The following is a 21,918-nucleotide window of genomic DNA, read 5'->3' on the forward strand; positions in this document are numbered from 1 at the left end:
TCTGGCCGGGAGCCGCCCTTTCCCACCCAAATGTTACCCCCAGAGGCTCCTGGACACCTGCCCAGGGACGCTCTTCTAGGAGTAACCTGAAAGCGACAGCTGGTCCGGGTTCTGAGTGACCTGGGGACTCCGCGAATCCTCCCCCCGCACCCCACGCCCCGCCCCGGGTTGGGACAACCCCGTGGCAGCACGGAGCTCCCAGTTCAGAGGGGCACCGGGGTGGACACCACCTCCCACGCATCCACTTGTCCTCCGTGCCCAGTGCGCCCCGGGGATGCCCGGGTCTGAAGCCGGGAGTGAAGTTGGCCCCGGAGCCCAGACTCCTGGGAAGATGCAAAAATGGGCTCCGAGCCTCGGACGCTGAAAAACTTCCCCCACCCCAGCCCGGAGGCCTGACGCCCTGGGCGGCTCCGGGCCTCGGGGATCTGGGCGTTCCCGACGCCAGGGCAGGCTCAGCCCGCGGCGTTCTCCGACCCCTACCTTCGCCCTCATCCCCGGGGCCGCCGGAGGGGAGAGGCGGGGCCGCCCGCCACAAGGGCGTTCGGGTTCTGTAGTTATTGCTTCTGGTTCTCCCGCGCGTGCATTTCTCCGCTCCCCGGCAAAGCAGTCGGGTGCGCTGTCCCCGCGGGGCCGAGGAGCCGCTGCTTCGCTCTTAACTTTTGGCAGGATCAGGCCTGCGGGCTCGGGACCCGGGGCGCGCACCTCCTCCTGCGCGGCCGCCCCGCCCCCGCCCCCCCCCCCCCCCGCGCCAGCCGGCCGCGCTCAGAAAGCCCCCGCGGCTCCGCCCACCCCTTAGGGGCTTTCTTCAGCCTCCAGCGACTGGAGTCCTGGAGCGCAGCCGCCTGGCGCGCGTTTCCGCCGAGCTGGGGCGCGCAGAGCATTGCTTTTCTGGGGCCGCCAGAGACAAGAGGCGGTGACCTCGGTGCGCGCCCCGCGTCCCCGGCTCCTGGCCAGCTCCCCGGCCCCCGGCCCGCGCCCCGGCCGCCAGCATGGTGCTGCTGGCCGGGCCCGGGCCGGAGGGCGGCGGGGCGCGCCGCGTGTCCCCGCAGTCGCCGTCCCCACCCCGGGACGCGCAGGCCGGGGAGGACCCAGCTGACTTCGAGGAGTACGAGGACTTCTCGAGTCTGCCCGACACCCGCAGCATCGCCTCGGACGACTCCTTCTACCCTTTTGGAGGCGAGGAGGAGTACAGCTCCGTGAGCGCGGAGAGCGTCCCGGAGGCCGTCCCGGAGGCGGCGACCCTCCTGCGCGCCGCCTGCGCCAACGATGTGGGGCTGCTGAGGGCGCTGGTGCGGCGGGGGCCCAGCGCCGAGGAGGTGCAGGAGACCGACCGCAACGGCCGGGTAAGCGAGCGTCCCCGCAGGTTTCGGGTGCCCTCCGCGTACCTCCTATTGCCCGCGCCACCCGGATCCTGACTCTGTTCAGCACCCGCGGTGAACCCTTTTCCTCGCTCTCTGGGCGTGGGGCACGTGTGGAGCCTTGGGTGGCCTGCCCATCCCGGGCTGGGGTGGGGCGGCACGATTGATCTGCCAGAGGTCACAGCGCCGCGGGGGCCAACGCTAGTCCCGGCGTGCTCACCTCAGCCCCCTCTCGTTTCCCGCCCCCGGAGTCCTCTTACTCCTGCCTGGGGCCCGCGCCGGGATCCGGGTTGGAAGCCTCTCGCCGGTTCCCTTCACCCTCGGTCCCCTCTGACCGTCATCCTTGCTCGCCTGCCGGGGAGAGCCCTTCTGCCCAGAGCCCCACTTGTCCCCAGTCCTCGGCCCTCGCGCTGCCCCTGCACTTTCCCTTCCACGCCCGAGCGCGGATCGGCTTGTTCCTGCCCCCCGGGTTCGGAGTTTCCTCTGGGACCCCCTGCTTACCCGTACCCCTCCCCCCTCCCACGCCCGGCCGCTCCTGGTGACCCACGCGGTGACCTGCCAGCGTGATGTCCGACTTGGCTGTCTGCACGGTCACCGCGGAGAGCCAGGCCCCGGGGAGGGCCGCGGAGGGGCGCGCGCCCAGCAGGTAAGGCAGGCGGGCGTGGAGGCGGGGAGAGGCACGGGGTACGCATCAGTCAGGGCGAGACTCAGAGACGATGAGAAACACTTAGAAAAAGTTGGCTTGAGAGGAACTGGCTCTCACAACACAACCCACCAAAGCAGCTGGAGGGAAAAACCAAAGGGTGCCCACGGTGGCCAAGTGCCCGTGGTCTGTGCTGTGTGCCTAGTGGCAGAGATCTCACCTGATTGTCACATTCCCCGGTCCCCGGGGGATCCGCAGCCTCAGCCTGGCACAGATCGGGAGGGAAAGTGCTTTTGCTCGGGAGCCCACGCCTGATAAGAAAGATGTGCGTTTCCTTGGGAACTGGTGGGACCCTGTGCCTTTGGTTTATCTCAGGGGGCTGGCTGGTTCGCCCCCGACTGTGGTCTGGGCCCGCTTTAGGCAGACAGGAGCCCTTAGGCAGACAGGAGCCCCGGGGAGGGTCATTTTCTGCTGCTACACGTATGGTCTAACTTGACACAGCATTTGAACTTGGGGAAGGTTCTGCACTTGGTGTGATGTGTCAGATGGTGCTGGCCCTGAGGCCCCTAGGGCTGGGGGAGCTAACCTGGGGTCTCCGTGGGCAGATCACCCTGGTGGCGCTGGGACACCCGGCAATGACTGCACCTCAGCCCTCCCTCTGGTGGCCAGGCGGTGGGTGCTGTTTCTGCAGGCTCTGCTTTCACTTTTACTAAGGTGGCTTTTCACAAACAGATGCTTATGTGAGACCTCACTTTGCTGAAGCAGGTACCCAGGGCTGCTTTAAAGGAGGCCCGATAAGCATCAGGAAGAACACGGGTGGGGTAGGTCCCTCCCGGGTTTCGGGCAGCCTGGGGTCTCCAGTGGGCAGGGGTGGGTCTGGCTCACCCAGCCCCCACTCTGAGGCTCCACTGGGCTGGGCTTTGTTTTTTCCTTTGGGGCCAAAAAATAAAAGCTGGAAAACAGCTGCATTGGAGACCACTGAGAACAGCGTAAACCATCCCCAAGGGGCTTGGGTCTGATGGACTGAGTTTCTGGGCCACTTTGAAAGCCCTTCCCTCAGTGCAGAGTCAGAGGAGGCTGGCTCCATCTTCCGAGCGCCCCTCTGCCTCAGTTTACCCGTTGTGATGTAGGGCTGACAGCAGCTCCAACCTCCCGGGGTTGTGAGCATGAGATGCCCTAACACACGGCGCTCTGACATGGCCGTGTTTACTGTCTTGTCCTGTTTTTCACTCACCTACCTTCTCCTTGCTCGGAAGAGCCATCCTCCAGCTTTTTACCTTTTTTCCTTCGGCCAGGCAAAGCTCTTTTTCTCTCTGCTTTTGCCCTTGATGAAAGAGCCTCCCTTTGTTTTTCTGCTTTGAGTCTCCTTTCTGCTCGCCACCAAATCTGGATGGAGAAATGGCACTCGGCCCACCAACAGCAAGACCCCTGGTTCTTTTATCTTCTGATCAGAAGGAGAGCGTCCTGGGTTCTTGGCTTTGAAGGCGTGAGGCGAGAGCTTCTGTTCTTCCCAGTGGCTTCTTGATGCTATTAATCAAACAGCCTCTGTCTATTCTGAAACACTTTGAAAGAATAAAGTGTCTCCAGGTCCAAAACATGACCCTGTAGTGAATGGGAAAATGAGTGGTTATTGCAGACCTACTGTGTACAAAGCACCGTTTGGCGCTGCAGGAGACTCCAAGGTGAATCAAACAGTCTCTGCCTTTTAGTTGAGGAAGAACTCAGAGTAATAGTACCCAGTGCTTAGATAGTAATAGTACTCAATGCTTATTGCCGAAGGCAGGATGTGAGAGGGGCCCTATAATAATGCAGAGTAAATGTCTTGGAAGCAGGGAGCTGAGGACAATTCTGGAAGCCCAGCAAGGGGAGCCTTTTGGAGATGGTGGTGGGAGTCTAGCCAGACAGATGGAACGAAGGGGGTGGTGGCAAGTGCCGTGTGGTTGGTTGCAGTGCGGGATGATGTGGGTGCTAAAGCCCGAGAGGCTTCCCGGGGCTAGCTGATGAGAGGCTGGCCTGGAACAGCCGGCTAAGAAACAGGAAATCGGGACACAATGTGGTTTCAGCGTGCCAGGGTCCGACCTTGGGGCTGTGGTGTGCCTCCCCAGATGGCCATTCACTCACTGCCTTCAGGTTCTGGTCTGAAGGGCATCTCCTCAGGGAGACCTTTCCTCCCATGCCTAGCCAAGCCAGTGGCACTGGGAGCTGGGGAGGACAATCCAGGTGTTCAGAAACTAAGGGCTGAAATTGTATATAGGTAGGGTGGTCATCTGAGAGGACATGTGACATTCAAGTAAAGATGTAGAGAAGATAACTCGGGAAGAGCACTCCAGACAGAGGGCACAGCATGTGCAAAGGCCCTGAGGCAGGAGCCCTTTGGGACTGGTCTATGATTAGTAGCAGTAAAAAAGCTTACAGAGAGCCCAAGAGCTTTTGCTGGAGGAGAGAGGTAATTGCATTAACTATAGAATTACAGGTGCTGCCGGCAGCAGCTTCGCAGAAGAAAAATGTCTGTAAATGTTTTTTTTTGGGGGGGGGTGTTTTTGTTGAGCTGTTGATCTCTGGTCAGTTGAGAGTTTTCCTGAGCTGAGAGGTTTCATTTGGTTGGAGTAACTAAGGATCATGTTTGTTTTAAGGTGTGTTCTTTCCTGGCTCCTGAGGTTTGTAGAATTTCGGGTGTGGCTCAACACAGTCTTCTAAAATATTTATTGCTCTAAAAGGATGGCGTAATTGAATATGCAACCTGTAAATATCTGTCAAACAATTCTTCAGCAGTATTCAAAGTGTGCTCTGCTGTCTCGTCCATTTATGCGTGTTTTGTTCCCACTGACACTGGGGCAATGGAAGCTACCACACTTCTTCTTAATTCTTCACTTCTCTCTCAAGGTTCAGCCTTACAGCCCTGACAGCTCTGCAGACAGTACTGAAACCAAAGGAAGTGTCTGTGCTGTGTTCACTGTTACAGAACGGCAGTTTGAATGTCAGACAGCTGCTCTTGTACCAAATTAGGCCCAATTATGCTAAATTTAAAATATTGTACTCCTTTCTTTTCTTTTTAATTTATTTTTATTTATTGATTTTTGGCCATGGCCCGCGGCTTGCAGGATTTTAGTTTCCCGACCAGGGATTGAACCCTGGCCCCTGGCAGTGGAAGCGTGGAGTCCTAACCACTGGACCGCCAGGGAATTCCCACTCCTTTCTTGATATAATTCTTCTCATGCATGTTTAAATTCCAGGGCCTCTTGCTGAAGTTTTTCGAAGGCCTCTCCAGCCATTTGCTCTATGGCTCAGGAAGGCCCACACTGCAGACCCAGTATGGGGGCGTCTCCCTTTGCATCTGGGGGGCTTAAATGTTTCATAGATTTGTAGCAGTGACTGGGACCTTTAACTTGACATATACGTGAGAAATGTTTTGTTTCTGTTTTTGTTGGTTTTTTGAATGCCATAGTAAGATTTATAAACTTTGGAATCACCTTTCCCTAAAATGAGAATCAAGTTTGAACTCACACCCCCTTCTGCATTTACCAGGCCTCAGTATTCATGGGCTTGCATGCGCTTAGAACTGGCTAGTTGGTACTGACAGTGAATTCTGACCTCAGGCCTCCATACGTCTGTCGAGGGTCATCCAGCAGAGAAGGAGCCTGGCTTTGCTGTTTAGGGATGTATCAGTATGTTAGTGTGTTAGCTGCACATTCTGAAGTGTGGGAAGGGGGGTGAGAAGGGAGAATAAGCAGATTAGACTGGGAGCCTAGGGGGCCAGACCAGGGAAGCTGGAGTGAGCCTGGAAAGCCTGGGCTTGGGACGGGCAGGCTGACAGGTGTTGGCCTCTTCCTTTCTCCACTGACCAAGATGGCCGCTCTGGGCCCAGAAGCAGTTGAGAGGCTCATTTGTTTGTTTTTTTCATTTTTTTTTTAAAAAAGGACACAGTTTTTTAAAGAGCAGTTTTAAGTTCACAGCAAAATTGAGGAGAGGGCACAGAGATTTCCCATATACCCCCTACCCAGTCCCCCAGGCACATTCTGCCCCATGCCCCCATTGTCAGCATCCCCCATCAGAGTGGTACATTTGTTATAACTGATGAACCTACACTGACACATCCTAATTAGCCCAAGTCCACAGTTTACGTTAGGGTTCACCTTTAGTGTTGGACATTCTGTGGGTTTGGACAAATGCGTGATGATGCTTATCCATCACTGTAGTATCATATATCGTCCCACGTGTTCTTCGTGTAAGTGTATCAGTTATCTATGGCCACAGCAATGCTGCATAACAAAGAACCGTGAAACCTCATGGGTGTATACACCAGTCACATTTTGCTAAGGGTGGCCCAGCTCAGCCAGTCTCAGCTGGATTTGCTTTTAGCTGGGGTTGGCTGCAGATGGCAGGACTGGGAAGGTCTTGGCTGGGGTGGCTGGTCTCTGCTCCATGTGATTTCTTGTCCTCCAGCAGGCTGGCCCAGGTTTGTTCTCCATGGCAGGGCTCCCAGGAAGCAAGCAGAGCAAATAAGGTTCAGCATCAATTCTGCTGAAGGAAGTTACAAAGCCAAGCCCAGATTTACCCTCTAAGTGTGAATTTGCTTTTGTTTGTAATGAATGCTGTTCACTAACCCTAAGCATTTCTGTTTACCTAAAATTTATTTTTATTGAAAAACATTTCAGATAGGTGCCCAAGAAGAGGATATCAAGACCCTCCCATGTCCTAATCATTCAGCATCAACAAGCGTCAGCCCCTGAAGGCCGGTTTTAATTTTGATGGAAAGGATTATAGGATTTAATGCCGCTTTTGGGGTGTGTGTGTGTATGAAGGTTTCAGAAACCTAGGAGGACAATTGTCAGGGGGTTTTGAAGCTGGAATGGATTTTAGAGGCTAGTGGTCCCCATCATTTTGTAGTAGAAGAAAGTGGGGCTCAGAGAAGAGGACAGCTAGATGTATCAGGGGAGCTGGGTTCTAGAATGACCCGGAAGCTATTCATGATCCTTCTTTTGACCCCCCGTGGGCCTCTCCAAGGGGCTTCTGAGCTTCCCCCCTTTGCCTCCTGGCTGCCCATGAGGAATGGGCTACCTAGAAATTCTGTGAGGTGGTTTGGGTGATTTTGAACATTTGATTTCTTTTCCACGCTATGCTTGTAAAGGAGACTAAGGCAGGTGTTATAAAAATCTAAAACAATAAGAGAACTTAGGGACCCTTTTGGAACCTCATTTATTCATCTAACATTCATATCAATATAATATGTGAGCTATTATTCAAAGCTATTTTGAATGACAACTTCTAGTAGATATGGCTACAGTTTAGGAAAAGCTTTAAATGTTATTTAGCTAATTGTAAGTTCAATTCCTCCAATCAGACCTTTAGGTCAGTAACTAATGGTTATAGGATTGTTCAAATTTTTCTTTCTTCCTGAACCCACTATGGTAACCTCTATTTTTCTAGGAAACTGTTCCATTTTTTTCCCCCTGAGTTTTAAAGGTTAATAGTATGAAGTTTTTACAGAGTTCTCTTTTTAATCTCTGCTATAACATTATTATATCCTGTTTTTCTACATTTTTGAATTTATGCTGTTTATCTTTTGTGACATATTGTCAAAAATATTTTATTAGTCTTTTCAGAGAATCAACTTTTGTTCTGGATCTGTTTCCTTCCTCACTATTTCATCAGTTTCTGCTTTTCTTTTTATTCCTTCCTTCAGGTTTGTTCTACATGTAACTTTCAAAGTATCACTTTCATTTTTTTTCCCCACAAGTTTTGATATGTAATATTTTATTATTGCTGTGTTCTCATTTACGTTATGATTTCCTCTTTTTCTGACCTAGAAGTTATTTAGAATGGTATTTAAATTTTTAAAATACATATTGTTAAGCTTTATTAAAATATTTATTTATTTATTTTGGCTGCGTTGGGTCTTCGTTGCTGCACGCGGGCTTTCTCTAGTTGCGGCGAGCGGGGGCCACTCTTTGTTGTGGTGCGCGGGCTTCTCATTGTGGTGGCATCTCTTGTTGCGGAGCACGGGCTCTAGGCGCGCTGGCTTCAGTAGTTGTGGTGCGTGGGCTCAGTAGTTTTGGCTCGTGGGCCCTAGAGCGCAGGCTCAGTAGCTGTGGCGCACGGGCTTAGTTGCTCCGTGGCATGTGGGATCTTCCTGGACCAGGGATCGAACCCGTGTCGCCTGCAATGGCCCGCAGATTCTTAACCACTGTGCCACCAGGGAAGTCCCTAAAATAATTTTTAAAACCTGATTCAGAGACTATGGTCTGCATGATATTTTGAAATTTCTTGAGACTGCCTTTACAGCCTATTGGGCCAGTAATTCTAAATCATAACCATGTGACATTTTATGATTTCTCCAAATTAACTCAAAACAGTTCCATATGTAAAACAATATGTAATTCCCTTTAATTAAAGGAAATAAGAAGGATGTAGAGAAGTTGTTAAAATATGTGAACAAAGGAAATAGGCTTCACTCCAGATGGTTGGGAAGTAATTCTTTTAGACAGCTGGTCGAATGAAGGTATATATATGGCTCTGTGTGTGTGTGTGTGTGTGTGTTCTTATGAGGTCGGATTTTATGATGAAGTAGGATGTTAAGAATCCTGGATGTCACTCAGTATGTGTGTACAAAAAGAATAGAGCCTGTTTTTAATGGTGTTCCTGAATTTGAAAGACAGTTGAAGGTGGCATTTACTTATTTATTTCTTCTAAGTCAGAGACACAGAAATTCGGGTAGACGTGAAATCCCGAGCGACAGTTGGCTTGGTGGCAAAATTGGATTAGAGTGGTGGGATTTGAGAGCAATTTCAAAGTAACGGAAAAGCAATGTATGCTTACAAAGGCACATCTCCGTCAGCTCCGAGGAAGTTCACGTCCAAGGTAGGCATGTGATACGGCGGAGAACCAAGCATTCCCCTCTGGCTTCTGTTTCTGAAACTTAACTGACTCTTGGGTTCGAGGCCACCCCTGGTGAGGGACATCCAGCGGAGGGGGGTGTGGAGATGAGGCTGCCGAAGAGGCACGAGCCCTGCTCAGGGGCAGTGCCTGCCCAGTAAAGGGTGTTACATTCACAGTAGCACATTTTCCGGAATAAAGGAAGACACGTGAAGTCAGTTTAAAAATAAAGGAAGATGGAGAAATTAGGCTGAGTGAAAAAGAGTCGATCTCTAAGGATTATATGCTGTACGGTTCCGTTTATGTAACCTTCGCAAAGTAATGCAGTTGGAGGGATGGAGAACAGATTAGAGGTTGCTGAGGTTAGAGCTTTGGGGAGAGGAGTGGGTGGTACTCTAACTGGGACAGGCCTGCTGCTAGATTGTGTTGGTGGTGGTTATGGGGAGCTGCACGAGGGTTAAAATGGCAGAGAACCCCCCCGCCCACACACACACACGTGACTGGGGACACCTGAACAAGCTCTGTGGATTTCAGCCATGGCCATTTCATGATGTTCTTGTACTGTAGTTATGCAAGATGTTGGTACTGGGGAAGAACGCCCAAGGGGGCAACTTCCTGCCAGTCTATCACTATTTCAAAATCAAAAGTTTAGTAAAAATGAAGGAAGGCATGCATTACCTTTAATCTGCAGCCCTATCGCATGAATAGACTGGATTTTGGAAACTGAAGCAGGATCAGAGCTGGTTAGTACGGGGGAAGTGGGACCGACTGGGAGTATTGGGTGTTTGAACTGCTGCTACTCGAGTGTGGTAAAACGAGTTAGCAGCATGGCTTCCTCTGGGCGTTTTTCCCAAATGCAGGATCCCAGGCCCTCCCTAGACATACAGAACCAGAACCGACACTCACTTTAAGCTGGTCTTGGTGATTGGTATGTGCGCTTGTTGGAAGAGCTCTAGGACTTTATTCTGAGAGTAGAAAACAAGTGTCGTGGCCAAAGATAGCAGGCTTAGGTTGGTCACATGACCCTGGACAAGTCACATGATCTTTCCATCCTCAGTTTCCCCTAGATCCCCGTCTAGAAAACGGGGATGCTTTTTATGAGACTAACAACACCTCACAGAGGTTCTAGGGCCTGAAAAAGTGACTTACACGTACAGTGGGTACCACGTCATAGACGCCTAGTGAGTGCGGCTGTTGTTTCTATGGGTGAGTTAACCTCAAGATGGGTGTCCAGTCCTGCTGTTTCAATTTCAGCCAAGGGAAGAGATGGGAGCACATGAAACCTCTAACCAAAGAGGAGTGGTTGAGAAAATGGTGTGTCCACTTGGTAAGGACCCTTTTGTAAATGTAAACATTAGTTAAGAGGGTCAATCTCCTGTTACGTGTTCATACCGCAAGGAAAGTGGCAACTGGAGCCATGGGCGCAGGTGAAGCAGGGCGGGAGCGGGCGGAGGGGCAGGGCAGGGGCTGGGGCCACATCTGGGCACATCTGGGGAGCACCTGTGGTTGTGGGTGGGGGGAGACAGAGGCTTGGAGGCGAATGAGCGGGCTCCAGACTGATGACCAACGAGGAAGCAGAGCGCCCCAAGCAGGGCAGAGATAACCATTGTGCCAGGGACCGTCACGAGCCCTTGTCCTTTCTTCAGCATTTCCCGTGAGTTCAAGTTAGGGCAGAGCTCCGGATGGGAGCCCTCGTGCATCCCGGGACTTTCAGGGCCTGATTCCGTAGTGATGTCCTGCAGTGAACAAGCAGCTGCTATGGGTCCCCAAAGTTTCCTTCCATTTCTTCTTCTCCTCCACTTTGTCAAGACAGCCATCCCCAAGGGGCTGGCCCTGCCCACTCCGATCAGGAGGGCCAGGCTGCATCGCTGCCTTCTAGACCTTCCAGCTCTTGTATTTGGAAAACACAGTAGTCGTGCGCTAAAAATAGCAGTGGTGACACAGCTGCCGGGAAGGTTTTGTGGAGCTGTGAGTCAGGCCTTCTTTCCTTGGTCATAGGAAATGGGTGGGTTTCTAGGAAATGAATTCCATGTACAGCGGCGCCGGGATGGCCTGATGGCCAGCTGGGGGTGCGCAGTCCTCGTGTCACCTGGCGACGCTTCTCCCTGCTGACAGTCGTGCTTCAGATGACCCAGTGCTTTGGGAGCCAGTTCATCCGCAGTGAAAAGGGACACAGGAGACACTGCGGAGCAGGGGAAGAGTGACTCAGGTGTGTCTCGTCACCTACACGTTCCTCCTCTTTTGAGGTCCCCAGGCTCAACCTCCATGTGCTGTGATGTCCTGCCGTGAACAAGCAGCTGCTATGGGTCCCCATATGGTGGGAGGCATCCACTGGCCCTACAGAGGGATCAACTTGCTCTGGTCTGCCCAGGATTTTCTCATGTTGGCACAGAAAGTCCCACATCCTGGGAAACCCCTGTGCCCCTGGCCAGCTGGGGTGGTTGGTCACCCTACCTAGGAAAGCCACTCCCGTGTTGGGGCCACACACAGTGTCACCTCAGAGAAGCTGAAAGGCCCACTGAATGCAGAATTCCTCCTTTAGCGGAATCTGGAAACCCTACTTTGGAGGAAAGCTTCTGCATTAAGTTATGGTATCTGGGGCACACCCACTGGGAGGGAAGCGTTTGCCTAAATGCAGTCGCTTAGACTGGGTTCTTTGATCACAGGACAGAGCTGTCTCCCAAGGGAGACATTATCTTGGGAGGCTTTCGGGAGACAGCAGAGCCCTTGATCGGGAGGGCCCATGGCGGGAGGGCCTGGAGCGGGGTGAAGTCTCCACTGCCATACATGAAAAGTAGAATAAATACATTTTTCTAAGAAATTCAGCTACTTAAAATGCACCAGGGAATCTCTGGTGAATTTGTTTTTAATAGAAATAATTATTTAAAAATGTTGTTCGGTGTAAACATATCTAAATCCTTTGGGTTTGTTTAGAGTGAGGTACAAGTGTATGGAGTTAACTCATGTCGTTTGTGAAAGGCAGTGAGTTACAGTGATTCTGCTAATAATACTATTGGGTCCAAGAATACTTAAGATACTGTTACCTTGTTTTTTTAAATAACCTAAGGTTAATTTGGTTGAGGGGCCTTTGAAAATAACTGAAAACTCCTCAACATTCTGTTTGCACCTGGCACGTTCCATCTGTCCACCTGCAAATGGCTTGGTTTCAGCCTAAGTGTTTTAGCAAACGCATGGAGTCTGTCTTTCCTTATCAATCGCGTGCATACTTTAGAAAAAGTCAAAGTAAGAAGCAAAAGACTTGTTTTTCAAAGAAGTGGGTATTCCTGAATGTTGAGTATTAAAACAGGTTTGAGTCCATTTGGGCTGCTGTGACACAATACCACAGACCAGGGGGCTTATGAAAATCAAACATTGATTTCTCACAGTTCTGGAGGCCGAAGTCAAAGGTCAGGGCCCTGCGGATTCGGTGTCTGGTGAGGGCCCGATTCCTGGTTCGTTAGGCGGCCGTCTTCTCTCTGTGTCCTCACCGGACAGAGCAGGGGAAGGAGGTCTGTGGGGTCTCTGTAGGGACAGTCATCCACCCTCATGACCTAATCACCTCCCAAAGGCCCCATCTCCTAGGACCATCACACCTGGGGGTTAGGATTTCAGCATATGAATTTTGGGGGGACACAAACATTCAGTCAAGAGTAAAACACATCATTTACTGAAGGAATCAGTAAAAAAAAAAAAAGCATTTAAAGTGTCTTTCTACTTGCAGAAGAGGTACATAATTTTTCAAAATTTGCTGTGTGTATGACTTCCATTCAGAAAATTCCAGAGTCCCTATGTGGAAAATTGGATGGGTTTACATAAAGAGAATATCCGTATCTAAAAATAGGGAATCCTGCTATTCTGTGATTTAAAACAAAAGTTCAGATGAATAAAATGAAATCATTGAAAATTAAGTAGTCACAAGATGCTTAGAAATAGAAAAAAAAAAGATTCTCAAAGAAAACAGAGCCTTTGAAGTTCTAAGTGATGGGAAATCCCCAAAATGCCAAATAAAAGGAAATAATCTAAAAAGGAAAGTGAAGAAAATGGATTGTTTTTAAAAAAGCAGTATTGATATATAATTCACATACTATACAATTCACCCATTTAAAACCGTACAATTAAGTGATTTTTTTAGTATATTCACAGATACGGGCAGGCATCACTGCAGTCCATTTTAGGACATTTTCATCACCTCAGAAAGAAAACTTGTACCCTTCGGCTGTCACTCCTCTATTCCCCATTCCCTCCAGCCCTAAGCAACCGCTAGCTCCTTTCTTTGTTTACATTACTTATAAAAGGGTTTTTATGAAAGATGAACTATATGCCAACATATCTTGACAGTTTTCTCAGCAAAGGAATACAACGCACTTCACCACAAGAGGTGCCTGCCAGACAGGGTGACGTGTGTGGGTTCTGCCTTCAGGGTCTTAACTGTGAGTTTCCTATAAATTATGGTGTATGATAAAAAAATTACGTTTTTTACAAAGTATGCAAAGCCCCAAACTTGAACCGTTTCCCAGTGAGCCTTGGGCCTAGCTGTCCTTTTGTTCACCTCTACTTGGGCTTGCTGACCTGCCGCTGAGGTCCTCAAAGTGTGGCCTCCGTTCAGCAGTGTCAGGGGCACCTGGGGCCTCGTGACTCGGGAACTCTGTTGAACAGATCAGCACTCTGTTCAACAACCTCCCAGGGGATTCTGATGCGCACTTCGGGTACCACTGCTCGACTGCATTTCCATCTTCTGTTTAATGTTTCTGCCAGCTCTGCCTAGGAGGCTCTCTCTCCACCTGGGCACGGCCTGGCTGTCTAAATATTTTGAAGAGAGGATGGAGGGCCAGCCTGGCTTTGCCCTTGTCCGGGTTTTCGGGGCAGGGGACGTGGGAAGTGCCCAGTGAAGGCCGCGGATGGACTGTCACCGCCGTCCCTGCCCCTCTGAGTGCAAACCCCTCCCTCAGTGGGTTTGGTCCCCACTTGCCCCTGACCCGGCCACTGTCCACCGCCGCCTCTCACGGCCTCTTCCATCTCTTTCCCTTCTTACATCTTTGGATCTCTTCTGTCATAAAAAAGAACACACACGCACAAACTCCAAACAAGCCCAAGACTCACTTGCCTGCAGGCTCCTGAAGTTCTCTGCTTCCCAAGGCCAAGGGTGTGCGGGGCTGGCGGGTGCCTGCCCGGTGCCCAGCCTTGACCCGGGGGCTGGGGGGCTCTCCTGCCCCAGCTCGCTCTGTTCCGGCACCTTCTCTGGCTGCCCCTGCAGCTCAGTCTTCCGCTTCATTGTTGGGGCTTGTGAAAGCGTCCCTTCCTGGGTCCCGGCCTCACCCTCTTGAGCTCTGATATCTTCCCCCCCAACCCACCCCTTGGACCTGCTCATGGCCGTGGCAGGGCTGCCTGCCTCCCCTCCCCCCCACCATTTTGGGCACTGTTGTCTGCATGATCTTGACCGTGGCCTGACTGGGGGTGAAAGCATCCATTCCCTGCAGCTGGGATCACGCCTCCAGAAGCCACTTCCTGGGACTCCACAGGTCTCGTACACATTGCCTACTTCCGGTTTCCCCTGGGCCTTCTGGTGGCCACTTCTTTGCCCTGAGACTCTCTTAACCCGCTTCTCCCTTTACTCCCCGTGGTGGCTATTGTTAAGTGTCAGCTTGGTTAAGCTATAACACCTGGTTATTCAACCAGACTAGTGCCATGAAAGTATTCTGTGCATGTGGTTAACAGCCACAATCAGTTGACTTGAACTCAAGATGACCACGGACAGTCTGGGTGGGCCTCATCCAATCAGTTGAAGGCCTTAAGAGCAAAAGCAGGTTTCTTGGGAAGAAGGAATTCTGCCTCCAGACAGCGGCATCAGCTCCTGCCTGAGTTTCCAGCCTGCCAGCCCCACCATCGTGTGAGCCAGTTCCTTAAGTGTCTGTATCCCCTGTTGGTTCTGTCTCTGCTGAACGCTGACTCGCGTATTTCTTGGGAATCTCACTTGCTTGGCAGAGACCCCCGGGCTTGTACAGCTGACGCCAGCTCTCAGCCCTCGACTGCTCTCCTAAGAGTCACACTTGCCTTCAAGATCAACTGCAGGGTTTCTCCCGCCAACCTCCCAGCATCTTGTACTTTTCTGTGAAGTCATCCCAACGCCCCAGCCCCAACTTTCGGGCACCATTTCTGTTGCCAAGACTTTGTGGGGATGTAACCTGTGCAGCTCCAGCGCTCTGTGTGTGAGAGGGCCTGTGTTTGGTGTGCTGCTCTGCTGTTGCTGTCTTGACATTCTTAATGACTTTGAACCTGGGGTCCCTTGTTTTTACTTGGCACTGAGGCTACAAATTACGTAGCTGACTCTGATTGCCCCATGCTGCTGGCTGCTCATATTTGCAACCCTGGAGGTGACCCAGCCTCGCTCAGCTCCCACTTCCAGTCATGTTCTAAGCACTGCACAGTCTCCAGTGATGGTCCCCACTTTTCACTGGAGTCTCACCACCTCTCTAGCTTGAGGCTTTGAGACATCTCACTTTAACAAATGTGGTACCTCCTCTCCTGTCTCCCCACTGCATCTCACCACTTTCCAGTCTGTTGTGTGACTACTGGATTTATTTTCATTTGTGTGGCTCGTGTTACAACAGCATCATCTTCAGAAGCCTTTCCTTGAAGGCCCCTGACAATAGTGTTTCAAATGCCTGCCTGATTTTCCGCGGTTTCCTTTTGTGTCACAGAAGTGGGTGACTTTCTGTCCCCACAGCCATGGTAGATCCTTATTCTCCCTGGGACATACATCGTTCCCTTCTCTCTACTGCAAGGCAGCATCACCTTCCCCGTGAACTCCCGTGCCCCTTGCTGGATGGTTTCTTTCTGACTTTGGAATCTCATCACAATTTGCAATTTGTTTCTGAAACTCCTTTCTTTCTGCTTTGTTTTATAACTATTTGTTGATAATTGCTGTCTCTGAGCTTGATGAGCTCCATGAGGGAAAGTCCTCAGCATCATTCATTCAGCTTGTGTTCTCTTCAGTCAAACAGAGTTTGCTGCACATAGTAGGTGATTTGTATCTGCTTATTGGATAAAATTGGGCTACTGTGTCTTGCTGCCAGTTATATAACCTTGCTTTGAAAATACTTAAACAGATAGTTTTGGGTCTTACATTTAAGCCATTAATCATTTTGAGTTGATTTTTGTGGTTGGTGTAAGATAAGGGTCCAATTTCATTCTTTTGCAAATGGATACAGTTTTTCCAATACCATTTACTGAAGAGATTATCCTTTTCCATTGTGTATTCTTGGCGTCTTTGTCTAAAATTAGTTGACCATACATGGTTGGGTTTATTTCTGGGCTCTTTCTTCTGTTCTATTGATCCATGTGTCTGTTTTTGTGCCAATACTATACTGTTTTGATTACTATAGCTTTGTAATATAATTTGAAATCAGGAAGTGTGATGCTTTCAACTTTGTTCTTCTTTCTCAAGATTGCTTTGGCTAGTTGGGGTCTTTTGTGGTTCCATATGGATTTTAGGATTCTTTTCCCTATTTCTGTGAAAAATGCCATTAGAATTTTGATAGGGATTGTGTTGAATCTGTATACCTCTTTGGATAGCATGGACATTTTAACAATATTAATTCTTCTATATCTTTCCATTTATTTGTGTCTTCTTCAGTTTCTTTTACCAATGTTTTATAGTTTTCAGTGTAAAGATCTTCACCCCCTTGGTTAAATTTATTCCTAGGCATTTTATTCTTTTTGATGCCATCGTAAATGGGATTGTTTTCTTGATGTTCTTTTTGGATAGATCTTGGTTGGTGTAAAGAAATGCAATTGATTTTTACGTGTAGATTTTGTATCCTGCAACTTTACTGGACTTGTTTATTCTAACAGTTTTTTTTTTTGGTGGAGTCTTTAGGGTTTTCTCTATATAGGATCATACCATTTGCAAACAGATAATTTTACTTCTTCCTTTCTTATTTGGATGCCTTTTATTTCTTTTTCTTGTCTGATAGCCCTGGCTAGTACTTCCAGTACTGTGTTGAATAGATATGGTGAGAGTGGTCATCCTTGCCTTGTATCAGAAGTTAGAGGAAAGACTTTCAGTTTTACCCCATTGATTATGATGTTAGCGGTGGGCTTGCTGTAATTGGCCTTTATTGTGTTGAGACTTCTCAACCTTGGCACTGCTGACATTTGGGGCTGAATAATTCTTTGTTGTGGGAGCTGTCCCACGCATTGTAGGATGTTGAGCAGCTGCCCTGGCCTCCACCCACTGCATGCCAGTAGCGCACCCACCCTGCCCCAGTGTGACAACCAAAAATGTCCCCAGACATTGCCAAATGTCTCTGAGTGGGTGGGGGGAGCAAAACCACTCCCTGCTTGAAAATTACTGAAATAGAGAATAAAGGCAACAAAATTGTTTGAGTTGTGGACAAGAGTGCCTTTTACATGGACAAATTCCCGAGGTTGTAGAAGGATCTAGAGTATTTGTCAAGCCTGGTTGCTCTCTCCTCCCTCTTCTCAGTGAAAGTTTGGTCAGGTGTTGTTTAAAGTGAAAGAATTTACATGGCTTAGCGGAAAAATTATATCCACCAGCTCCTCCGAGTCCACAAAATGAGAGAAACCTATGATTAGAATTGCCAGCACTTGTAAACACTCCTCAGTTTCTTATTTGGAGTATTTCTGGTTAGAATCTTAACATTTGACCGTATTTTCCTTTTGAAAAATACTCGTAATTGGACAAGTTGTGCCTTTAAAAATGTAATACGAGGAGATTAGCCCCAGGAGGCATGACACATCCACTCCAAATTTCAGAGTCTGCCTTTCACGGAGATCACGCCATCTTCATCCAGACCCAGGAGGACCTTGGAGACGGCCATCACATGCTCAGTGGACATTTAATTGATAATGAAGCTTATGAGGAGCCAGAGATGACCATTTCATGCCTAGCAAGATGGTGTGCGGTGCATTCTACCAGGAAAACTATCAAACGCTGTGCAGCAGTTCCTCCTTTAAAAAGAAATAACACAAAAAAGTGTGTACCCTGCACCAGGCACTGTTCTAGGGAACAGAGAGCTGATCAAAGGGGGGAATTTCCATTCAAATGGGGCTCACATGCTTTTGGGGAGGAGGAGAGGTAGACCAGGCAGGGCACGGGTTATGCAGTGTTGGGTGGATGCTGAAATTCTCCCTGAGGAGAGAACCTTCGAGTAAAGACACTGTGGAGGGGAGAGTCTCCCTGCATGGTTGTAGCGGAAGATTGGTCCAGGCAGATGGAGCAGCAAGGACAAAGGCTGTGAGGTGGAGGACCTGGAATGTTCTGGAACAACCAGGAGGCCAGAGGGGCTAGTGCAGAATGAAGTGGGGGAGCCGGCAGGAGCAGTGGTCTCGTGTTACTACTCAAGAGACAGACTTGGGCAACCAGTTAGAGCAGCAGAAAAAAGACCCACTTCCACTCAGATGTGAAAGTTTTAGTAATGTCTCACTGAGATTTGGTGCTCTTTCAGGAGGACAGAGTGTTCCAGGCCAGAGGTTTTTTAGGGCTGGTGTGGTGAGCTTGCCTCTTGCATCATACCTAACTGGACTGATGCCTTTTCAATATTCATGAAATTAGATCATCAACTATTTCACGGATGCACATGGCATTTGAAGCTGAGCTCCCCAAACACTGTCCTTAGATTGACAGATCTGTATTTGGGCTTGTCATCCGGTGTCCTTAAGCTTTGCTTTTTATTATTTGTTTGTTTGTTTATTTATTTATATTTTTTGGCCGTGCCGCACAGCATGCAGGATCTCAGTTCCCGGACCAGGGATTGAACCTGCGCTCCTTACAATGGAAGTGCAGTGTCTTAACCACTGGACCTCCAGCCAAGTCCCAAGCTTTGGCTTTCTGGATCTGACTTCAAGTCTGGGGGATCATTTCTTGAACAGGAAATTTAAGAATGTGATTATGTGAGTCTGTGGAGCACGAGGCTTCCCTCTTATGAAAGGAAACCCTGAGAAAACCCCCTAAAACTAAAAAACACTTCCTGGGGGCTTATGGCTTCCCCTGTTGGCCTGTGGCCTGGCTGCCCAGAGGCCTGTCTGTCTGAGAGGTGTGCTGGGTGCCTGGTCGGAAGAGGAGGTGCTGGGCCGTGGGGTTTGACGGGTTTCCACCTGGGTTTGAGAACACCGCATGGGGCGTGCATCAAACAGAGAGATGCGAGGTTCTGGGGTCAGAGATTCAGGATGGCACCTCTGAGCCCTGCTAGGCCCCTCCCACCTCCTTCCTCACCTGCATGGAGGCACCCATCCATCCTCCATCCTTTCCAGATCTTCCCTGATGCCTTCTCAGTGCCCAGGGATGATGCCTTCTGCATGCCAGGCCCTGGGCAGGAGCCTGGAGGCCCAGAGAGCTACAAGGCCTGGGGCCCCGTCCTCAAGGAACCGACAAACGGCAACATGGTCTTGAGAGTTTCTCCATGAGCTCAGTGCCACACTGAGTAGTACAGTTGACCGTTGAACAATGGGGGGTTAGCGGCTCCACCCTCCTGTGCAGTGGAAAACCCACACAACTGCCATCTCTGTCTGAAAAACAAAGGAATTGATAAGTGACTCACCCAAGGGCAGGAAGCAGAAACAGTTTGGACAGTCTGGACTCAAACCCCAGTTGTTTTGCATTCATATGTTGTGATCTCTAATCAGACAGAAACTTTCCCTCACACTTAGTTGATTTCAAGATCTGTAAAATGAAAATACATACTATATTTATTGAAAAAAAGTACATGTGTAAGTGGACCTGTACAGTTCAGACCCATGGTGTTAGAGGGTCGGCTGTATTTCTCTTTTCCATTATGTGATAGTAGGAAATCATGCTACTCTACAGGAAGGAGAAAGAGCCAGGGGGTCTTTACCTGGTTGGAAGTCATTGAATCTGATACACTGTGAAAACACCATGTGTATGCGTTCCTGTAACTCACTGTGTGTGTGTGTTTACATATGTGTATAATGTTTTCTTATCTCTATTTTCCATCTAGTTCATTACAACATTAGACCAACAGAATGGTTCTTGTCTGGTCTTTTCATGCTTAATTTTTTGGTGTGCTCTCTTTTGTGTGTGTGTGTGTCTGTGCTCTCTTAATGTTTAATTGAGGAAATTACTGTTGGTCTCCTGTAGTCAGAGCTGATTCAAACGGGAAAAGATTTTTCCAGTGCAAATGTGAGTCTTTTCCACTACATTTACATTTCTCTGGTCATTATCATGTGTTTTCTGGCTCTCAACAGCAGTATGTGCTTGGCTAAGAGGTTGGGAGACCCTTTTGCTTGCTGAATTTCAAGGGGCAATGAAGTTGGGGTACATGAAGGTTTCATTGGGCAGACGTTTCTGATGTTAGTGATTTGTGAAACTCCTGGATAGAGCTTGATTTTTTGCTGTGAATGAATGATCACACCACCCTCTGATCCTTGCTCCTTTACTCTGACATTTAACAGTAATATTTATTAGATATTTCTTTCTGCTTCCAATAGAAATATTTAGGTGTGGAAAATGGGGAAAAAAAAGTACAAAGGAGAAAATAAAAACAAGTGACCAGTACCTGTAGATAAAGAAGTTAACGTTTGATATGATCTGTTCATCTGTTTATCTATCTCTAAAGTTTATCTTATAAATACAATTTTGGATCCTGCTTTTTTCACTTCTAAGCATACTCTGAGCTCATTTCTATATTAAAAGTGCTTTAGAATCTTGATTTTTTTCAAAACCCATTTCTGTACACATCATAGTTTATTAATGTGTAATGTTAATCATTTTTGGGCGTTTTGGTTGTTTCTGAGATTTTGCTCTGTGAATAACGCTCTGATGAATGGATGTCTTAGTATATCTTTTATTGGCACTTGGAGCATTCCTTTTCAGATCAGTTCTTAGAACGTATATTAGCTTTACGAGTATGAGCCTTTTAAAGGCCATTTTACTTTCTAGGAAGATTGTACTAATTTCTCCTTCCACCAGCAGGCAATAAAACTGCCTGTTTTGCTGTATCCTCATCATGCAGCACATTAATTATTAAAAATGTTGAAATGGCTTATTGGTCTTTGCAACATTAAAAATCATACATGCTTATTGTAAATATTCAGATAACATAGATAGGTAAAATGCCAAATGTGAAAATCGCTGATCTAGAGATAATTAAATTTTTTCGATATCAGTTGAGTCATTTCTTATGCTACATGTAATCTACTTTTTTCCTTAGCAACTTATTGAGGCAATGTTTCCATTTCTGCACATACACATCATTATTTTTAATTACTGCAATATATTCTGTATTTTGGATATTTTGATTTTTTAAACTTTTGACTTCCTGATGGACGTTGAGGTTATTTCGAGTTTGTCATTTATGAGCACTACAGCAATTTGCATATATCTTTGCACACTGATCTGATTATTTTTAAGGAATTGTTGGGTCTTGAGTGTGGATCCACGTGGTGGGTCCTGTTATTTTCACAAAGACTTCTGCCTCTCCCTGGAGCAGTAGACTTCTCTCTCTGTAGCGTCATGTTTGGCTGGCCCTCTTGCTCTGGCAGATTCAGTGTGAGAAGTGACTTGAGTAGCTTTGCTCATGATTTTTAAGACCCAGCGTATGCTCTTCCATACCCTCTTTTCCCTCAGTGATGAAACTCGTGACATTCCAGGTAGAGAGAAAACAACATAGGAAAGAGCTGCAGCCCACTTACAGTGGACATGTCATGTGGGAAAGTAGACTTTTGTCCTAGCCATTGAAATTTGGGGGTTGCTTGTTACTGCCACATGACCTGCTTATCCTGACTGGCTATAATACATGGTAACAAATTGCCCTTTAGGAAGAGTGAACCTGCTTGTGTTCACCAGCACGATAAGAGAGTGCCTTTCCTTCCACTTTGCCAAAGCTAGTTATTTTAACTCTTTTTAATCTTTTCTAACTCATGGTCAAAAAATGATAACTCACTTTAACATGTGTGTCTTTGATGACTAGTGAGGTTAAAACATGTTTCCTATAACATGTTCCTAGCCGTTTAGCTTTCTTCTTTCTTTGATTTACTTCTTCATATCCCTTGCTCTCTCTCTTTTTT

The 21,918-nt window shown here is 48.5% G+C and overlaps 1 protein-coding gene across 3 annotated transcripts in view; it reads left to right on the forward strand.

Moving 5' to 3' along the window:
• The first annotated feature begins 786 nt into the window (after nt 1–786).
• The window catches only part of ANKRD33B (ankyrin repeat domain 33B), a 126,275-nt gene continuing 105,143 nt past the window's right edge, over nt 787–21,918 (forward strand). For 2 of the 3 annotated variants that reach the window (XM_030856573.2, XM_030856575.2), the window contains exon 1: nt 788–1,343. In XM_030856573.2, the coding sequence (XP_030712433.2) occupies nt 990–1,343 (354 nt within the window). In that variant the 5' untranslated portion in view covers nt 788–989. Of the gene's footprint in view, nt 1,344–21,918 lie in introns of all 3 variants that reach the window. The other variant, XM_060295655.1, reaches the window with a different exon arrangement.

This window comes from Globicephala melas, chromosome 3 (genome assembly GCF_963455315.2).
Source record: "Globicephala melas chromosome 3, mGloMel1.2, whole genome shotgun sequence".
Lineage (NCBI taxonomy): Eukaryota > Metazoa > Chordata > Mammalia > Artiodactyla > Delphinidae > Globicephala > Globicephala melas.